This window comes from Nicotiana attenuata, unplaced genomic scaffold, assembly GCF_001879085.1.
Source record: "Nicotiana attenuata strain UT unplaced genomic scaffold, NIATTr2, whole genome shotgun sequence".
NCBI classification, from domain to species: Eukaryota; Viridiplantae; Streptophyta; class Magnoliopsida; order Solanales; family Solanaceae; genus Nicotiana; species Nicotiana attenuata.
This window is the reverse complement of record NW_017670562.1, coordinates 10681-31711: the sequence shown is the minus strand read 5'-3', so window position 1 is coordinate 31711 and position 21031 is coordinate 10681. Positions and strand designations below refer to the sequence as shown.

Below are 21031 nucleotides of genomic sequence, written 5' to 3'. Positions count from 1 at the left end.
TTTTTTTTCAAAATCATGGAAACATGATTTACACACCACAATTTGTAAAGACTATCAAATTCACCCCAACTTGATTATCCAACCTAAAACAAACAATTAAACCTGATTAATGCTTAACCGCTCTCGTATATTTTTTGTAGTAGAAAAGATAGTGAAAGTCGATAAAATTGATTTTTTCCGAAAATGAAAAAAACTTGATAATCATAATATAAGATTCTGGTGGTGGATGTTTCTTCATCTTATTACCTTGATCTTCTTATTATTTTAACTTAGTTATAGTTCCTCTCAACTATATGCAATAATAGGGAAAGTAGGTATTTAATGGTTAGCTAGGTATTTAATTCTAGTGGGTAGACGAGGTCCTTTTACAAATATCAAAAATTGGGTAAATTTTTAAAATCTAAAAGTTCCCAAGTTATAGATTTTAAGTGAAAAACTGGTTCAAAGCACTTTTTCGAATTTTAAAATCCATTTTCAATTCGATCGTGGACCTCTTTGAAAGCTCTCCCAGCATCCTCTGCAATCGTCTGAAGCTTGACACGAACACTGGACACGTTAGACCCTATTTCCTTTGAAATGTCATGGATTTTGCCAACGGCGGTATAAGTGGTGGACTAGACAACTTTTCCAAGAGATTTGAGTCAGGCACACTAGGCTGAGCGGGACAGAGATTGACTTTGGAACTGGACGGGGCAGGCTTAGGTTCACATTACTGTTTCTTTACCAAGAACCCGTTGACAACAACATAGCGCATACTACCAAAGGCTCTAAAGTTATAACACTTAGAGATGGTGAGACATGGAAAGTTTGAGAGGGATATATTGTGTGCTTCAAGAAGATGTGTGATTACTATGCCATAAGGGAGACTTAAAGGATCATCAGAACTCTCAATCATGAAATTGATTACCCGCGAGGACAGTTTCACCTTGTATTTGGTAAGAAGACAGTAGACTCGAAAGGTATCTCTTTGAGACAAATGTAACGACCCGACCGATTGTTTTGTGTATTTGAGCCCCGTTTTCCTGTTGATCAAGGTTGACTTTTGTTGAAATGACCCAGAACGGTATTTTGATGGTTTCAATAGGTTTGTATTGTGATTTTGGACTTAGTCATACGCCCCAAATTGAATCCGAAGGTTCCTAGGTTGATTTGGCTTGTTTTTCCGAAAGTTGATAATTTGAAGGTTTAGAAACATCCTAAGTTTGACCGTAGGTTGACTTTATGGCTACTGGGTTTGGATTTTGGCATCGGGACTTGAAATAGGTCCATTTTGTTATTTGGAACTTGTCTGCAAAATTTGACAGTTTGATACGAATCGGACGTTTGGCTGTGTTTTTACCGATTCTTGAGTTCATTGTGAAATTTTATGTGTTTTAGTGCCCAATTTGTGGTTTCGGATATTATTTTAGTATTTTGATCGTGCGAGCGAGTTCATATGATATTTTTAGACTTGCGTAGTTTTTTGTGTAGAGCCCCGAGGGCTCGGGTGAGTTTTCGTGTTTCAGATTGGATTGAACTTGTTCTAGGTTGCTGGTGCTGCAGTTGTTGCACTTGCGAGCACTAGCATCACAATTGCGATGTTGGAAAGGGGTCTCAGGTATCGCAATTGCGACACCTTGATCACAATTGGGAAGGTTGGCTTTTGGCTGGGCATCTGACATTTGCGACCATTTGGCCGCATTAGCGAAAGGGGGCTGACCTCGCATTTGCGACATTTCCCTGAGTTGTCAGGCTCCGCATTTGGGATGTGTTTTTCCCATTTGCGAGGCTTCGCAAGGTCTCATTTGCGACTTCTGCAGCTGAACAAAGTAATGAGATTTTGGGACTTGGCTTCATTTATCACATTTTAGAACCCTAGACTCGGTAGAAGGCAATTTTAAGGAGGGACTTTCTTACACAACTATTGAGTAAGTGGATTTTGATTTAATTTCAATTATATTACATGATTGTTTATGAGATTTAACATCTAAATCATGAGAATCTAAGAGAATTTTTGGGGGATTTTGACTATGTTTTGAAAAATAAAAAATTGAGATTTGAAAGTAGAATTGGACTCGGATTTGAAAATAAAACACATATATAGACTCGTGGGGTTATGGTAGTCGAGATCTACCCTTAGACTCGGGTTTTGATCGGGCTGGCCCGAGGTTGACTTTTGGAAAATTGTGTAAAGATCTCAACTTTAGTTGTCAGAATTGATTTTCTCTTGCATTGTTTGATGATATTAAGTCATTTTTTGTTAGATTTGAGCCGTGCGGAGGCAAATTTTAAAGGAAAAGCTCTTTGAGCGTTGATCCGGCCTAATTAAGATAAGTATCTTGCCTAACTTTGTGTGGGAAAACTAACCCGTAGGATTCGATTTGATTGCACTATTTGAATTATGTGGAAGATGTGTACATGAGGTGACAAGCGTGTACACGAGCTTATATGTAAAAATTGACCGGTTTAGACTCTTTGGTTACTTATATGCATTTAATTGAAGTTGTTATTACATGGAATATAATTCATTGTTGAGTTTATTCTTCCGTTTCATTATTGTTGTTGAAACTCTTGTATACATTGTTGTTGAACCGTGGGCTAAGCATTGTTGCGATATTGGTATTGTTGTTTTGGCAATGTTGTGGCAAATGGGCACGTATGGTACGAGTTGATTATTGTATTGTGATGAGATGCGCATGCGATGGCATAAGGGTGGTAATATTGATGTGCATGTGGCGAGATAAGATGATTTTATGCGCGTGTTGCTAGTAAGAGAAATTATTTCACTTTGAAGCACACACGGCGAGATAAGGGGACTAATAGCCCGTTTGGCCAAGCTGGAAAAATCAACTTATTTTGAGAAGTGCTTTTTTTCAAAAATGCTTTTCTCAAAAGTACTTTTGGTGAGAAGCAGTTTGTGTTTGGCTAATTAGTTTGAAAAACACTTCTGAGCAGCAATTAGTGTTTGGCCAAGCTTTAAAAAACTGTTCTAAGTGTATTTTTCTCAAAAGTGCTTCTCAAAAAAGTGCTTTTGGAGAGAAGCTACTTTTTTCTGCTTCTCTAAAACTGCTTCTGCTTCTCCTCAAAAGCACTTTTTTTCCTTCCAAAAGCTTGGCCAAACACCTCAATTTTTGGCCAAAAGTACTTTTGGCCAAAAAAAACACTTTTGGCCAAAAAGAAGCTTGGCCAAACAGGCTATAAGCTATTTACACTTTACATAAATTTCTTAGCTATTTATACTTTACATAAATTTCTTAGCTTTTAGTGAAAAATTAGATTAATCCCCGTCGCAGAAACCATCTCTCCAGCATGTTTGGCTTGGAATTAGACAATAATAACAACAACATATCAAGTGTAATCTCACACGTGGGGTCGAGGATGATAGTGTGTACGCAGACCTTACCCCTATCTTTTGGAGGCAAAGAAGTTGTTTTCGATAGACTTTCGGCTAAAAAAAAAGAAGCTTTTTAAAGCAGGTTTAAAAAAGAAAAATAATAGTGAAGAAGCCATGTTAAAATGTTAAAATAACTTAAAATTAGAAAGTAATGGAAAATATTGAAATCAAATAAATATCTGAAAATTCCAATACCGTCAATGCTTCAAACTATATACTGGTTCTAAATTAACAAGGTAACATTTGCAGAATGCACAGACTGACACACAATTGTACCTCCCTTTATAAACTAGAACGCTAGAAGAAGAAGAGCGAAGGGATTAAAGAAACACTGATTGAAGAAAGACTAACACAAAACATGGGCATAAGCTAGAACGATGAACTGACGGCAACCCCTAAAAAATGTACCTTACGTTACTGACTCTACTTCATTTTTTTAATTTTTTGTATGTATTTATTGTAGGACTCCAATAGAGCTTAGTATCATAGTATGTATTTTACACCCAGTACGAGTAGGTCTTTATCCCACCGCCAGCATCATTTTTTACAAATATGAGTCTTCTTTTCCAGTTATATAATACCCAAAACTCGGTATAACTATATCACGAGCATCTAATAAAAGTAACTAGAGTCAATTGAACAAATGCATCTGTCCAGAAAAGAAATACATGCCAAAAAAATAGATAAATAGCGAAGGGTGACTCTTATGTGCTGCAGATTGGATCAAGTACATCTCACATCGAAGTCTCCAATAATACTCCTAGTTAGCTCAAGGGTACCGCTGATACTGGTCTTAGAACCTCCACAAAATTTAAGGAAGTATAGTATGAGTAAAAATCACGGTACTCAATACATATCAAGTCTAACCTCGAAGAAGTAGTGACGAGGGATCAACACCGACACTTAAATAATATACAAGATAAGACATCATATCATCAAATAAGATATGAAAGCTAGATACACAGTGCATACATAAATTAGGCATGCTTCACAGATATTAGAAAATTAAAGCAGGTGTCAAATACTCAATCCTCACATCAAGACATGATACATGTTATCAACATTTATATAAATCAGCTGCATGAATATATGATATGTGCATATACATGCGCAAGATCCCTTTCCCAATACCTCACAACACAAATCCAAGTGCCTGACACGTGCCACATGTCCAACCAAGCACCACAATCTCACTACCTCTTCTTACAGGGCCCAAGATTAATCATTTTATATATAGTGATCATGAGTCAATCGTTGCAGCGTGCAACTCGTTCCAATCATAATATCATCAATAATTGATAACTAATGTCCATTCACATTATCCTTGGCACTAAATTCGTCAATATTTTCACAACATCCAACTCTCTAACCAAGCATATGTATATAAAATAATATAATCGAGAGGCATTAGACGTAATAATAACGATGCGAATAAAAGCTCAAAGAGCTAAAAGATGGCTATGACAAATCAAGTAATTCAATTTATCATAACGGCTCAACAAGCATTTTTTTGCATTTCATAATTCTTTTTATAACCTTTAGCGTGAATAAATTAACCATGTAACCATTAATCACAAATCAAATAAGAAAAATGTATGACTACGACTCAATAAGAAAGCTCAATATGACAAGATAATCATTTATGCCCAATTTCACGAGTCATAATCTTAAGCATGCTTCTAAGCCATAATTATGAATCAAAACATAGTCATAAACAAATTTACATAGTCCAAATAAGGCATAATCATAAGCCATGTTCTACCATACATGGTCATAACCTAGCTACGGATATACGCCTGTCACCTCCAATATACGGGACTCCTAAATCAAGTAACATGTAGAAAATAGATCACCTATGTGGAGAATTCCCTCTTATAAGAATAGACAAGAGACTTACCTCCACCCGTCAAGCTTTAATCAACAACAAACAACCTTTCCATTCAAATCTAGCACCTAACGCCTCAAATATAGTCAAATATAAACCAATAACGTCAAACAAAGGCATAGGAATTAATTCAAATAAAGCTTCAATCTTTAATCAAATCCCTAAAAGTCAACAAAGTCAACCTGAGCCCACATGGTCCAAACCCAAGTCAAGGGGTAGATCTCGACTACACATACCCCACGAGTCCAAGTATGTAATTAGATTCCAAAATTGAGTATAAATCGATCCTCAAATTTCCAAAATATAACCTCTTAAATTGTAGACAAAAATCACAAATGTTACTTTAAACTCAAAGTTTTAGGTGTAAAAATCCATAGCAAATCAAGATATAAAGTGATATCCAAGTAAAATTTCTTACCTCTAATGTAGTAGTAAAATTACTCTTCAAAATCTCCTGCTATCGAGTCTAAGGCTCAAAATACGAAAAATTGGGTAAAATCCCAAAATTCACAATTTATAATGTCTGTCTAGAAGTAACCTATGCTATCGCGAAGCACAAAAATTCTGCTGCCCAAAAACACTCACCGTGATCCCGTCTAAACCCCACGTTTACGGAAACATATCAGTCACACCTTCGTGAATGCGAGCTCCTCTTCACGAACGTGAAAAAAAAAATCCCCCCAGCCAAGCTCTAACACTCCATGAACGTGAAGGCAACCTCTCTCCTGACTCCACACAATTGCGATTTGTAGTTGCATCTGCGCGATCGCGATGCTCCTACCCATACCACTATGCGAACGCAAAACCCGTATAGCAAATGTGCTAAGCAAAATTTTCCTGCCAACCTCCTTTCTCCATGATCGCGAGATTCAGCTCTGCTATCGCGAAGCATGACCTCACACCAGAAAACCAATATCTGCAAATCAAAGGTAAATAGTCCGAAACTACCCCAAAACATACCTAGGCCCCCGAGACCCTATCTAATCATACCAACATGTCCAAATACCTGAAAAAACGTATCCAAAGGCTCGAGGCACTAGAAATAACATCAGAACCTAGAATCAAAGATCAAAATTCTCTTGTTAGCTTTCAAACCTTCAAACTTTACCGAACGCATCCAAATCACGCTTAGACATTCCGGATTACAACCAAACTTTGCACACAAGTTTCAATCAACTAAGTGAACCAATCCAAGGTCTCAAAACCACAATCAAAGCCCAATAACACAAAAGTCTACTCCCAGTCAAACTTAAGAACTCTCCATTTCTTCAACTTGCCAATTTTTGACAAATAGAGCAAAACCTTCTAGGAACCTCAAACTCCAAATACGAACACACACCCAAGCCCAAAATTACCATACGGACCTATTAAAATCATTAAATCCCGATTCTGAGATCATTTACTCAAAAATCAAATCTTGGTTAACTCTTCCAACTTAAAGCTTCCAAATTAAGAATCACTCTTTCAATCAATCCAAAACCTCTCGAGACCTAAATCCAACCATATACGCATATCATCATGCATTATATGAAGCTACTCAAGCCCTCAAACCACCAAATGGAATGTTTGAGCTCAAAATGATCGATCGAGTCATTATATTCTCCCCCACTTAAACATACATTTATCTTCGAACGTGCCACGAGTCATATCCAAGCCGTCAATTAACTGTACAAACGCATCATACATACCTCATGAGTGATTATGTGCCACTTCAACCCATATAAGTCCATTAACACAATCTTGAATGAAGATTCTTCCTCCAACCCTAATCCATAAGGTTAGAACCAAATTTCAACATTTGGAACACCCTCTAAGATCCGATTCTTATATATATATATATATATATATATGTACATCAATTCCGAACCGGCAAATTATGTTTTCCCACGAATCGACCACTTCGTGTTCGTCGATTTTCTGGTAAGGATTTGCTTCGGCCCACTTTGTGAAATAATCAATTAAAATTAAGAGAAATATTACCTTCCCAGGAGATGGTAGCAGTGGCCCGACTATGTCCATCCCCCATTTCATGAATGGTCATGGGGATAATACCGAGTGCAGTAGCTCTGCCGGTTGGTGCACTAACGGCACATGGTGTTGACACTTGTCGCATTTCTGGAAGAATGCTTTAGCGTCTTGTTCCATCCGGGTCCAATAGTTATCCTCCCGTAACTAGTTTTAACACCAATGAGTCTGCACCTGAATGATTTCCACAAATTCCTTCATGAACCTCTCTCATCACGTAATTAGCTTCGGAGGCGCCTAAGCATCGGGCCTACGGGCCGTGGAACGACATTCTGTATAACTGTCCTCCCTAGAAGCTGTAACGGGTTGCTTTGGTACGGAGTGCTGGGGATGCCTTCGGGTCTTCAAGCATCTTGCCATGCTCAAGGTAGTCGATGATTTCATTTCTCCATTCCTAGACCAAGTTGGTCGTATTTACTTCATAATAACCATCCACATCCAGTACCGAGTGCATAAGCTGTACGACTGTACCGAAATATGATCCCTTCATTTCTTTGGGCGAGCCCAGATTGGCCAATGCTTTTGCTTTTGCATTTGCATTTTCTTCTCTTGGGATGTGAGCAATTGACCATTCCCTGAATCGTGCGAGTAGTGTTTGAACTTTCACCACATATTGTTGCATGTGTTCCTCATTGGTGTCGAAGATTCCATATACTTGATTTACCACCATTTGGGAATCACATTTGATTTCGATGACCTCAGAGTCTAGTCCCCGAGCCAGTTCAAGTCCAGCAATCAAAGCCTCATACTCGGCTTCATTGTTAGTCAAGGGAACAATTTTTATGGTCTGCCTCAGGACTTCTCCTGAGGGCGTGATTAGAACTACCCTGAGCCTGGACCCTTGCACGTTGGTAGCTCCATCGGTGAGCAATCGTGTCCAACACTATCACCGCTTCCTTAGTGGCCAAAAGCAACAACCCGGGACTGAAATCGACCACGAAATCGGCCAAAACTTGTGATTGGATCGTAGTCCTAGGTTTATATTTGATGTCAAATTCACTCATTTCGACTGCCCCTTTGGCCAGTCGACCTGACAATTCAGGTTTATAAAGGACATTCCGCAAGGGAAAACTTGTCACCACGGCTATCAGGTGGCATTAAAAGTAAGGCCTAAGCTTTCGAGCAGCGACTACGAGAGCTAAGGCTAATTTTTTGAGGTGCGGATAACGAGTTTCTGCTCCTCTTAGAATTTTGATAACATAATAAATAGGAGATTACACACCTTCATTTTCTCGGACTAGAACGACCTTACAGCTACCTCCGAGACCGCTAAGTAAATTAGCAATCGTTCACCTTCCTCTGATTTGGATAGTAATGGAGGGCTTCATAGATACCGTTTTAGGTCCTTTAGGGCCTGTTGGAATTCTGGGGTCCACTCGAAGTTGTTCGTATTCTTTAGAAGTGAGAAGAAGTGATGGCATTTTGCTAAGGACCGAGAAATGAACCTGCTTAGAGCGGACAACCTTCCCGTTAGTCTTTGGACTTCTTTCACATTTGTCAGCTAGTCTGAAATGTCCTCGATGGCTTTAATCTTGTCAGGATTGACATCGATCCCCTTCTGTGACACCAAGAAACCCAAAAGTTTGCCGGAGCTAACTCCGAACACATATTTTTCGGGGTTAAGCTTCATGTTGTATTTCCTTAAGATGTCAATCTCTTGAAGGTGTTTCAAATGGTCAACTGTGTTCAAAAACTTAACCAGCATGTCATCTATGTAAACTTCAATTATTTTCCCTATTTGTTTTTTGAATATTTTGTTCACGAGTCTCTTATATGTGGCTCCGGCATTTTGGAGCCCGAAGGGCATCACATTGTAGCAATATGTGCCAAAGTTCGTTATGCACGAAGTTTTTTCCTGATCCTCCGAGTTCATTTTGATTTGGTTGTACCCAGAATAGGCATAAAGGAAACTCATCAACTCGTGCCCGGCCGTTGCATCAATCATTTGATCAATGTTTGGCAATGAAAATGAGTCTTTCGGACACACCTTATTCAGATCCTTATAATCTACGCACATGAAAATTTTATTATTCTTTTTCGGAACTAAAACTACGTTAGCTAGCCAGTGGGGATATTTTACCTCCCATATTTGACCGATATAGAGCAATCAAGTTACCTCTTCTTTAACACACATGTTTCTGACCTCGAAAATTGGGCGCTTCTTTTGCCTTACTGGCAGGATGCTGGGTTCCAAGCTTAGCTTATGCACGGCCACCTCTAGTGGGATACCTGTCATATCTGTGTGCGACCATGTAAAACAATCAACGTTAGTTTTAAGAAATTATATGAATCCTGACCTGAGCTCGAGGTTTAATCCCGTCCCCAAGTGGAACTTCCTTTTTAGAATTTTTCGAACAATGCCACTTGTTCGAGTTCTTCTATCGTTGGATTTGGTTGCGTCCGTTTTTTATGGTACCTGACAGCTCCTCTCGTTTTCGACTTCATTTGGTTCGAGAGCGGGCGTCGGTTCCTGTAATTGCTATGCCACATGTTATTTCCTTTTACTGCTAGAAACTGAGATTGCATTCATCTCCCTTGTCGTCGTTGATCTCCTCTTATTTTTTTGATTCCTTCTGGAGTTCGGAATTTTAGAAGTTGGTGATATGTTGATGGTAAGACCTTCATCTCGTGTAGCCATGGTCTGCCAAGAATTATGTTATAGCCCATGTCGCCATCTACTACTTCAAACAAGGTAGTTTTCATGACCCCTTCTGCGATTCTGGGCAGAAAGATCTCCCCTCGGGTTGTCACACTTGCTAATTTGAAGATGGCGAGGATCTTTGTGGCCGGAACGATGCTTCCGGTTAACTTGGCTTGCTCCAGCACTCTCCATTGAATGATATTGGTTGAATTTCCTGGGTCCACCAAAACATGTTTAATTTTAAAATCTAGAACGTTAAGAGAAATTACCAGGGCATCATTGTGCGGTAGTAGAAGTCCATCGGTCTCCTCCTCTGTGAAGGTGATATCATCCTCGACAACTTCCCGAAGTCTCTTGATATGAGTCACCGATACCTTTGTCTTTTTTGCTGCCGAAAAGGTACATCGTTAATCTCATTCCCCCCGAAAATCATGTTGATCGTTAGTCGAGGAGGATCTTCTCCTATCTTCGAGGGCTCTGTGTTGTCTCAGTTGAGGCCGTAGTTATTCTAGCCCGATCGCTTAAGAACTCTCTGAGATGGACATTTTTCAGCAACGTCGCCACCTCCTCGCATAGATGTCGGCAGTCCCTAGTCTGGTGGCCGTTAGTCCCATGATACTCACACCAAAGATTAGGATCCCTCTGGCTGGGATCAGATCTCATCACCTCGAAACCGTGTTCCCTTGATGTTCCTCATCGCCTATACCAGCTCCATTATGCTGACATTGAAATTGTACTTGGACAATCTGGGATAGGTGGAATCTCGGGAACTCGGTATCCCTTTATATTGTAATGACCTGCCGCGGTCAGTTCTGCTATCGGGAGCGAACCTATCCACTGACCGGAATCTTCTGCCGTATCCTTCGACTCTTTCGCAGGGCAAAAACCAGCCCTTCGATGATCGCCGATCTGCATCGAAATCGTCCTTCGATCTATCCCTATTTTTTTCTCGATCCCCACCCTTGGTCGATGCCGGGAACCCGAGCTGATAATTATTTATTCTTATCTTTGACTCGTAATATTTATGGACATCTGCCCATGTAGTCGCCTGGAACACGAGTAGGCTTATTCTTTCAGTTTATGGGAGGCGTCAGAGCTCCTAGGGTTCAGCCCCTTAGTAAATGCCTCAGCTGCCCATTCATCCCGCACGGCCGATAGCAACGTCCTTTCTTTCTGAAATCTGGTCACGAACTCACGCAACAATTTTGACTCTACTTGCGAAATTCTAAATATGTCGGCCTTCCGGGCCTGTATCTTCCTGGACCCAACATGGGCCTTGATGAAAGAATCTGCGAGCATCTCAAAAGAATCTATTGAGAGTTTCGGTAAAAGTAAATACCATGTCAGGGCTCCCTTCGTGAGGATTTCTCCGAACTTCTTCAGCAGGACCGACTCAATCTCGTGTGGAGCTAAATCATTTTCTTTCACCGCCGTTGTATAGGTGGTGATGTGCTTCTGAGGATCCGAGGTCCCATCATATTTTGATACATATGACATTTTGAAACGCTACGAAATTAACTCTGGTATTGCGCTCGGTTTGAACGGCAACTGAGTGTATTTCTTTGAGTCCGGGCCCTCTAACACTGGTGGCACGCCCGAAATTTGATCCATTCGAGCGTTTATTTCTCTCATAAACCGCATGATCTTGGTTTTGAAAGGATTATTACCGTTATTGTTACTAAATCCCCCTGGCCTCGTTGAAGTCGACCTCACCCCTTGGGGCGTTGTTATCAACCCTTTGCGTTATTTGATTTGCGGGAGCACCGGAAGGAACTGGACCTCTTCCATTCGCATTGTTGGAAGCACCCTACAGCACTTGCCTCATTTATGTCATGGCCTGGTCTTGCCGTGAGAGATGGCCCATGATAGCTTTTTGTTGTTCTCTCAAGATCCTTACCATTTCTGTAACGTGCTCGTCTTTAGCGCCACCAGGAGTCGCCTCACGTACGTGTCGGAGATACCGCCCGCTATGAACCGACGTGACTACGTCCTCCTCATTGCGAGTATCAGTGATCGAATCCTCGTGTTGAGGCGGATTTTCCTGCGCCTCAACGTTGTGTGCGATGTTGACATCATTATCTGCCATCTTTTTATGATTTTTGCTAAGAAACAATGAATCAAACAGATTAGGAATAGATGTAAGGATCAACTCAATCGCGCGACTGTCTAGGCCCCACGGTGGGCACTAAACTGTTTACCCGTAAAATGATACATTTGAATTTATAAACAAGCGAATCAATTTGATCCCAAAAATAAATAAAAATTAAATAAAATGCAAGAATTAACGTTGAAATCAAGATAATATAGCAGACAACTTGGTTCCGGGAATAAGGCTTCCGAAGGCAGCAATAAGAATATTGACAGACAGAAAATAAAGTATTATTTAGCTTGGAATAATGTGTAGCATAAGCTTCCCCGAAATTTCATGTCTTACATTCTATTGACGTCACTATTTATCGGCTAAACCTAGGGAACAAGGTCCTAGAATCAAGCCCCTCTTAAATGACAATAATGATGGCCATTGATGAATATGCAACGGCAGGCTATGAATATCAAAATTCTCTGTAACGGATGTGTATTTAATACTAAGGAGTATTCTTCATTGAATGCCATCTGGTGGCAAATATTTGTTTGCCCCGTTGGTAATGTTCCCATCGGGGTCTACCCGATGTTAATCGAAGTTGTTGCCTTCGGTCTTGACTTCCATTTGCTTCGTCTTCTGCTCTTCCCCTGTTCCACATGTCATCCTGTTATTCGAGTATTTAATGTGAACCGATTTTACCCTATAAACACTACAAGAAAGTAGACATACATTTTATAAATGTCGCATTAAGTTGGATGAATGTCACAAAATCATTAACCGACATTTATTTTACATTTAGCGTAAATGTCGAAAATTTCAATGTCGGTAATTTTTCGACATTTAAGTAAATGGCGGTAAAAGATTTACGACATTTAATTAAATATCGGTAAAAGATTTACGACATTTATTCACTAACATTTGTGAAAATGTCACTTTGAAATTTCCAACATATAGAGTAAAGTCGGCAAACAAATAGTGACATTTGTTTGAGACTATTTATCAAATGTCAGCATTGTAGTTTTTAGATTATTGTTTGCGTCATATTTGAAAGTGTCAATTTTTTTTTAATTATTATCGACATTTGCGCAAACATTGTTAAATTCTTTAGACTATTTTTAACGCATCCTATAAAAAACATAAACTGGAATCATATGTAATGAAAACAAAAGCTCTCTATATACTAATTTCAAGTATAAAATCTGTAGTCTTTACAATAAAATAATGTCATGATAATTTTATTTTCAATATTCAAGCAAAATCTAACTAATTTTGAACAACAATGGAATTCTTCACTTCTTCAATTCATCTGCCACTCTTTATGCACTTCCTTCAGTAGCTTTCTCTCCCATTCAATTATGTATTTGTCTATTGCTAGCTTCTTGAATGGGATAAGAAATGATTGATGTTGCAGCCTGTATTTTTATAAATGCACAACAAATTAATTAGAAAGAAGTTAAAATTAGTAGTAAACCTCTTAGTTTACAAACGTTCACATTTTCATATAGTGAATATTACTAACAGTACAACTTCTTTATGCAGTAGAGGCAACCAATTGACGTACTCCATTACTTACCTTCCAACACCATGAACATGAATAATCATTAGTAGCAAATATAAAACTTTAAAAGAGAACTCTTGATAAATAGATCGGAGTGCTGAAAATTACATGAATCAAGTCCAAAAGCAAATTCCCTGTAGGCTGGTGCAAAGCTTGCGTCTTGCTGCTACAACAGTTAAATGCTTGAGAATTTCGCGAAAAATTATGCAAAGCTTGCGTCTTGCTGCACAAGTATCATATACAGTGTCTTGGGGGTTGGGGAAAGGGGAGAAATTGCTAGGGTTTCTCAGAGAAGAACCTAGAATTTTTTTTCTTTCTGAAAGGAGAACGCTAGGGGGCTCTTAAATTTTTTTACTTTCAATTAGTAAAATTTTATAGTTAAAATTTCCTTCATTTGTTTTTAAACGTCACAAAATAATGACTAATATTTCGATATTGCATTAATAGTATTGACATTTTTACTAAAATGTCATTAATTTTACGACACTTATTATACATGTCATTAATTAAGTGTCATTGTAGGCCTACTTTCTTGTAGTGAGAGTAATGCAATTGTGCATTAGGTGATCTATGCCACTGATTTGGGGAGGAAATGATTGAATGGATGCTGACTGACAAAGTTTGAAGATGTTTGATTGTTTGAGTTTGGGTGAGGAAGAAGAGAAGAGACAATAGGGAAAATTCGATTTTAATACATTATTTTGTATATAGTTGATAAATTGTATATCAACTTGTAATTAAGTTAAAACTTCAATATTTAGAGTAAATAAGTTTTAAATTAACTTAAATACTATATAGTAACAGTTTATTTACCTTATTTTTCTGGTTATCAATCTCAATTCTTATGTAGAAAAAAAAAATCTCAATTATCCTTAAAACTATTTTTTAGGCGAAAATGTATGAAACGTAAACATGAAGCTTCTAATCTTCCTGACTTTTATCTGCTTTGCTGTAGGGACATGAAGGATTACTGTCCCATCGTATTAACACATTTACATGAGTTTAAACTAAAAAGAGTCCAGAGTTAAGAATTAATAATCATGAAGATAGAGAGAGGTGATGATCAATTAATAAATTAAGTTGGTTAACGATCTGTAAGACTATGTTTGCCTTAGCTTTCTGTAAAAGAAAAGTAAGCATAATATAGAAATAGATGTCTGAAAACAACAGCAAACCTGCCTGACCCATTCTCCATCTTTATTCAGCTGGAAAAAAGCAGATAGATTATAGATGGATTCACAAGGTCTTATTTTGACACTACTACCCCTGCTGCCAAAGCAAAACACCTCTTTTCTCTCATTCAGCAGCATGGATAGCCTTGTAAATTCCTCCTTGCGATTCAAAAGCTGCTAACTGATATAGAACTCTGGAGAAAGAAGATGACCAACCCAGATGATTTTCTCTGTAAATATTTCATCAGTTGTACCCATGTGTCTACTACTGCTGCTGTGATATCTTACAAGCCACGAGGACAATTTCAGCAATTTAGCAGCGTGTGTTCTCTTTAGATAAAGTAGCATTCTTGTTTCTTTATCTGCTGGAAAAATCAGCCAACATGTCTGCCAAATCCAAGTAAGTTCACATGAATCTGATATGGGTTATTTTTGTTGATCTTAAATCGTGTAACTGCTTTTTAAATTGCCTTGTCCGTGATTTCGTGCTTTAATGCCTTCTTGCATTCTGGATCATCTAAAAATTGCACTCAAAAATAAAGAAGATAGATTGGCTAACTGTATTTTGATAAAAGGTTTCCAACTTGGGCTTGGATCCTTGTAAATTTCTTTGCATTGATATTGTGATCTTGCATTTTTGAATAGCTTCGAGTATCTGGTTTAGCTAATTGTTGCATATTTGAACTTGCTACAGATCAACTCCAAATGGAACTCCGAGCAATTCAACACCATCAACTCCTCGGATGAGTAGAGTGAGCAGGGGAATAGCTAAATCTGATGCTCATTCACCCTCTCCTTTTCATAATTCACGTAATAGGTACTTTCCTCTACTTATTATTTAAGTGAAAACTCAAATGTAAATTCCTCCTTGCAATTAGAAAGCTATAGAGGAAGTGCTAATTGCTTTAGTATGCCCACTCTGGAGGCAGAAGATCACCAACCCAAATGATTTTCTCTGTAAATTCATCCCTTAATTCAATCCGTTCTAACCATCTAATGTTATTCTACTACTGCTAATAGTACCAATATTGTGATATCTTGATATTGTATTATAAGCTTTTTGTTTCCTTTTGTTGATAAAGTAGCATTCTTGTTTAAGTTGTAATTGGTAGTACTTCTTTCTCGTGTCCTGGAAAATTCCGCCTTCAACTACCAATATTTCCACCTAATCCAAGTAAGTTCTAATGGATGTGACATGGGTTCTTGATCTTTGATCCTAAACTGTGGGTTGTTCTGCATTTTTAACTGCTTTTGAAGTATATGTAACCAGAGGCGAAGCCACCTTTTGCCATGGGGACTCCCCTTCACAGAAAAATTATACTACATGTATAATATATTCCCTTATCTTCTTCGTAAGTGTACTTTATATTTATTTATATTACGTTACCACAAACTAGTACTCTATAGAAAGACTTAAAATCCTGAATTCGCCTCTAAATTTGGCGCATGAGCCTGCATTTCTCTTTTGAGAAAATTTCATACGTCCAACTTCACAAGAAACATTTCTCCCTCCCATTAGGTCTGCCAGTAAGTACCCAATGTCATGAAATGACGGCCTTCCAAGCATCCCAATGCGCTGAAAACTGAGACTCTATGGAACTGCCACTAATAATACAAATGTCTAATGAATCGTCTTACACTAGAGGAAGAGGTACCCTAGGAATGTAACCTGCCCTCTTTCCAGAAAATAGCTTCCTTTCTGATTCCCTTGTCCGTATTATGCACCTTGTACTTGAGTAGTGCCTTGATATGCTTGATTGCCTTCTTGCGTGCTGGATCATATTTCGTGAGATTGTTGTGGTATCTGGTTTGATCTAAGGATCTAAAGTTGCACTCAACTTGGCCTAATTTCTGGTGCATCCGCTTCTTTCTTGCTAATGCTTCCAAAAAGTAAAAAGAAGAAAAGAAAAAGGAGAAAGAGATAGCTCGGATGGTGTATTTTGACAGAAAGTTTCCAACTTTGGCTTGGATCCATCTAAATTTGTTTGCATTTCAATAACTGGATGCTTGGAGGAGGGTGGCGGGTTGATATTGTGATCTTGCGTTTTTTGAATTGCTTCGAGTATCTGGTTTACCTAATTGTTGCATATTTGAACTAGCACCAGATCAACTCCAAATGGAACTCCTAGTAATTCAACACCATCAACTCCTCGGATCAGTAGAGTGAGCAGGGGATTAGCTAAATCTGATGCTCATTCACTCTCTTCCTTGCAAAATTCATGTCGGTCTGTGGATAACTCTGCTAGATCTGCTATTTCTAAGCTTGCTGTGGAACGGCAGTCCTCTAAGCTCAGTGCACTACCTGATGTGAGTTTCACAAACTCCACTATATACTATGTATGTACTTCTATTAACTGCATTTCATTACTTGTTTGTCCAGCCCTTTTCTTTTATAATGAAACTGAGGAGATGTGACTTGAGGTGCGTTGCCTTGGCCATGTTGTGACATATTTCTACTAAGGCACAGATTCTGATATTCTGTTGGATTACAATATGGACTTGTTATTGTGATTAGATAGTTTTCCAACAGTGATTCCTGCAGCAAAGCTAGTCTTCGTCGTAATAAAGAATGTTATCTACGAAATTTGAAATGGTTTTTGTGTCTCGATGAAACTTTTATCTTCTGGAACTTATGCATTCTGATTTGGATTACTGTTTGACTTTGATTATTATCAGAAAAAGCCTAAACGGATACTGAAACCATCAGAACTGCAAGCTGAATTAAATGTTGCTCAAGAAGATCTTAAGAAGGCCAAGGAGAAGTTGGCTTTGGTTGAAAAGGAAAAAGTCCAAGTTCTTGAAGAAATGAAGGAAGCTCAGAAATTCGCTGAGGAATCTAATGAGAAGCTGAGAGAAGCTTTGGTAGCTCGAAAGCAAGCTGAAGAGAACTCTGAAGTTGAGACATTTCGTGCTGTTGAGATGGAACAGGTTGGGATTGAAGCTGCTCAAAAGAAAGAAGAGGAATGGCAGAAGGAGATCGAAGCTATTAGGAACCAACATGCTGTGGATGTGGCTGCTCTCCTCTCTGCCACACAGGAACTTCAACGGGCAAAGCGTGAATTGGCCATGGCTTGTGATGTCAAAAATCAGGCGCTTAGCAGTGCTGAGGATGCCACAAATATTGCTGATATGCATGCAGAGAAGGTGGAAATCCTATCCACCGAGTTAGTGAGAATGAGATCTTTACTTGATTCCGGGAACTCCTGGAATGAAACAGAGATTCGCGAGAAGAATAAGCTGGTGGAAAATCTCAAACATGAGGTGGAGATGCTGAAAGAAGAACTAGAGAAAGCAAAAACTTATGAAGCTAAAGTGGTGGAAAAAGAAGCTATGCTGAAGCAACTTAATGTCGATTTAGAGGCTGCTAAGATGGCTGAATCTTACACACACAATCTGATAGAGGAGTGGAAGAAGAAAGTTGAAGATTTAGAGGTTCAGGCTGAAGAAGCGCGTCATTTGGAGAGATCTGCATCAGTAACTCTGGAGTCGGTCATGAAACAACTGGAAGCAAGCAAAGATTCATTGAATGATGCGGAATCTGAAATTGCGTGTCTCAAGGAGAATTTGGGCATAGCGGAGATGTCAATGGCAAGGCAGAAAGGCGATCTTGAGGAATCAGAACATCGTGCTCAAATGGCCAAGGAAGAGGCTTCTGAGATGAGGAAGAAGGTTGATTCTCTTATATCTGATCTTGAAATAGTGAAGGAGGAGAAGATTCAGGCTATGGAGAATGAGAAAAAAGCAGCAGCCAGTGTTCAAATCCTATTAGAAGAAAAAAGCAGACTTATAAACGATTTGGAAAGCTCCAAGGAGGAGGATGAAAAAAGTAAGAAGGCAATGGTAAGTATGGTGTCAGCTTTGCATGAGGTTTCTTCAGAGGCAAGAGAAGCCAAAGAAAGGCTGTTGTCTAGCCAAGCTGAACATCAACATTGTGAAACACAACTTGAAGATTTGAGGTTGGTACTGAAAGCAACAGAGGAGAAGTATGAAGGCATGCTTGACGAAGCAAAAGAGAAATTTGATTTTCTCACCATTTCGATTGAACAATCTAAGGATGAGCACCTGAAATTGAAGGCTGAGTGGGAGGAAAAGGAGCTTCATTTGATGAGTTGCATGAAGAAAACCGAAGAAGAAAATTCTTCAATGGAAAAAGAAATAAGCCGACTAGTAAATCTGCTAAAAGATGCTGAGGAAGAAGCTTCTGCCAAAAAAGATGAAGAAGCTCATTTGAAGAATTCCCTAAAGGAAGCTGAATCTGAGGTAACCTATTTAAAGGAGGTTCTTGGCGAAGCACAGGATGAGAGCATGAGGTTGAAGGAATGTTTAATGGACAAAGAAGATGAAATGCAGAATATTGTTCGCGAAAATGAGGAGCTTCGAAGTAGAGAAGCTGCATCTTTGAAGAAAGTTGAGGATTTGTCCGTGTTGCTTGAAGGATCATTAGCAAAAATGCAACCTGAAGCAAGTGGAGAGCTTTCTGATAGCGAAAAAGACTACGACATGCTCCCAAGAGTAGTGACATTCTCTGAACAAAATGGAGGGGGAAGAGTAGAGAAGGCTAAGATGGAACTTCCACCTTACCAATCTGAGCAACATGTTGAAGAAAAACCTGAAGATATCAACACCACCTCACATGATGAATCTCTTAAGGCCTCTATAGTAGTACAGAATTCAAATGGGCTTGTGAGCAAAGAAAAGAAAAATGATAATGTAGCAGAAAGTGAGTGTAAAATGTCGGAAAGCTACAAGATTGGGGACAAAGACTTGTCTCAAGAATCAGAATTAAAGGCTAATAATGGTGGAGAGAGCTGTGACCAGATAAACAGGTTATCTTCAAAGGAAAACCATGAGAATGGTGGCACATCTCCTACTAAGCAGCAATGTCAGAAGAAGAAGAAGAAGAAACCTTTGTTTCATAAATTTGGAAGCCTACTCAAGAAGAAAAGCAGCAGCAGCCAGAAGTAACAGCTAAATTATCAGCTGCTTTGTGCCTGACGATGCAGAGAGGTATATTAGTAAAGAGTAAACATTTAGACTGCAATATGTTTGCTTAAATTTTTTAGCTTCTGTTTTCTTATTTGTTCATATTTCAAATAAGAACAAAGGACTTTCTCTATCATCTTTACTTTTTTGTTCTTATTATTTGGAGAGTTGTGTTTCTGAATTTTATTTTCAATTTAGGAGTATCCTTCACATTTGATATCATTCTTTTCCAGCTTTGTTCTTTCTCTGTACCTTTGGTTTCTAATTTACGTGAAAGAAGAAATGCATATTCAAGTATACTTTAGTTTGGTTTCATCTAGAAATGGACCCTTAGTTTTTGTTTTTATTTTTATGGAACATCTAATTAGTTATACTACTATTGTTAAATTATTATTTGTGTTCAACACTTGAATCTGCTAACTTGAAAGATGATTGTCAACTGAATTTCTCTTGGGTTTGCAAATAAGCAAAGTATTATATCAGTAAATACTTTTCTCAACGATTTCTCTCACAACTTTGAAATGCATCATTAACAGGACAAGCTTAGAGAAATTTTTTATTCAACTTCCCTCTTGTGATGCTAGAGTTAATTTTAATTTTGACGTTTAAGTCTGTGACTAGTCAAATAACAAGTTGAAATTTGAGGATGTAATAAGCTGATTTAATAGGGCAAAATTAAATTTGCAGTTAGGGGCTGTTTGGTTGGTTGTATTAGCATAAGAATTCTAACATATGATCCCTCAAGAAAACCAATACGTATAATGTTTGGTTGATCGTATAACAAGTAGCAATAATAGTTGATCTTCGGGTTAGAAACAAATTAGGGCCGGCTATATAAATCCTCATTAATTATGTTATTTCATATAAATTCAATGTACTAAAGTATGAAAAGAATTCTATGTATAATTACACAGTGTTTAATTAGTTATATGAAGCTTAACTTTCTTTTCGATTTCTCACATGGTATCCTGTACTTACGTTGGAGCCGTATTGATTATGTTATGCTTAATACTTGATTAAATTATACGACGTATTATTTTATATGTGATAGAATTTAAAATAAGAGTACATATGTATTATCAATGAGCTACATATTTAAATAACTAGTCTCAGGGTACGCGCTTTGCGCGTGCAATCCACTTTAATAAGTATTAAATTTTAAAAATTATAAAAATAATATTATTGAATCATATATATACCTGACGTGCAATTGTTAAGTGTCATTTCAAAAGTATTTTTAGAATTTATTGAGCTAAAAAGTATAATAATTTTGGATATTGAAATAGATTATATCTAATTATAGTATTTCTT

General features: G+C 38.2%; 1 protein-coding gene across 3 annotated transcripts; it reads left to right on the top strand.

Annotated features, from left to right (window-relative positions):
* Positions 1 to 14684: 14684 nt before the first annotated feature.
* On the top strand, positions 14685 to 20009 carry LOC109240995 (WEB family protein At3g02930, chloroplastic-like). 3 transcript variants are annotated; one of them, XM_019407700.1, is made up of 4 exons: positions 14685 to 15137; positions 15432 to 15554; positions 16837 to 17074; positions 17414 to 20009. In XM_019407700.1, exons 1-4 carry the CDS (start codon positions 15121 to 15123, stop codon positions 19700 to 19702), a joined length of 2667 nt encoding a protein of 888 aa, XP_019263245.1. In that variant the 5' UTR covers positions 14685 to 15120; the 3' UTR covers positions 19703 to 20009. The 3 variants fall into 3 exon arrangements, with proteins under 3 accessions (XP_019263245.1, XP_019263246.1, XP_019263247.1); XM_019407701.1 differs by having other exon boundaries at positions 14686 to 15137; positions 16843 to 17074; XM_019407702.1 differs by having other exon boundaries at positions 14686 to 15137; positions 16837 to 17044.
* Positions 20010 to 21031: the final 1022 nt, after the last annotated feature.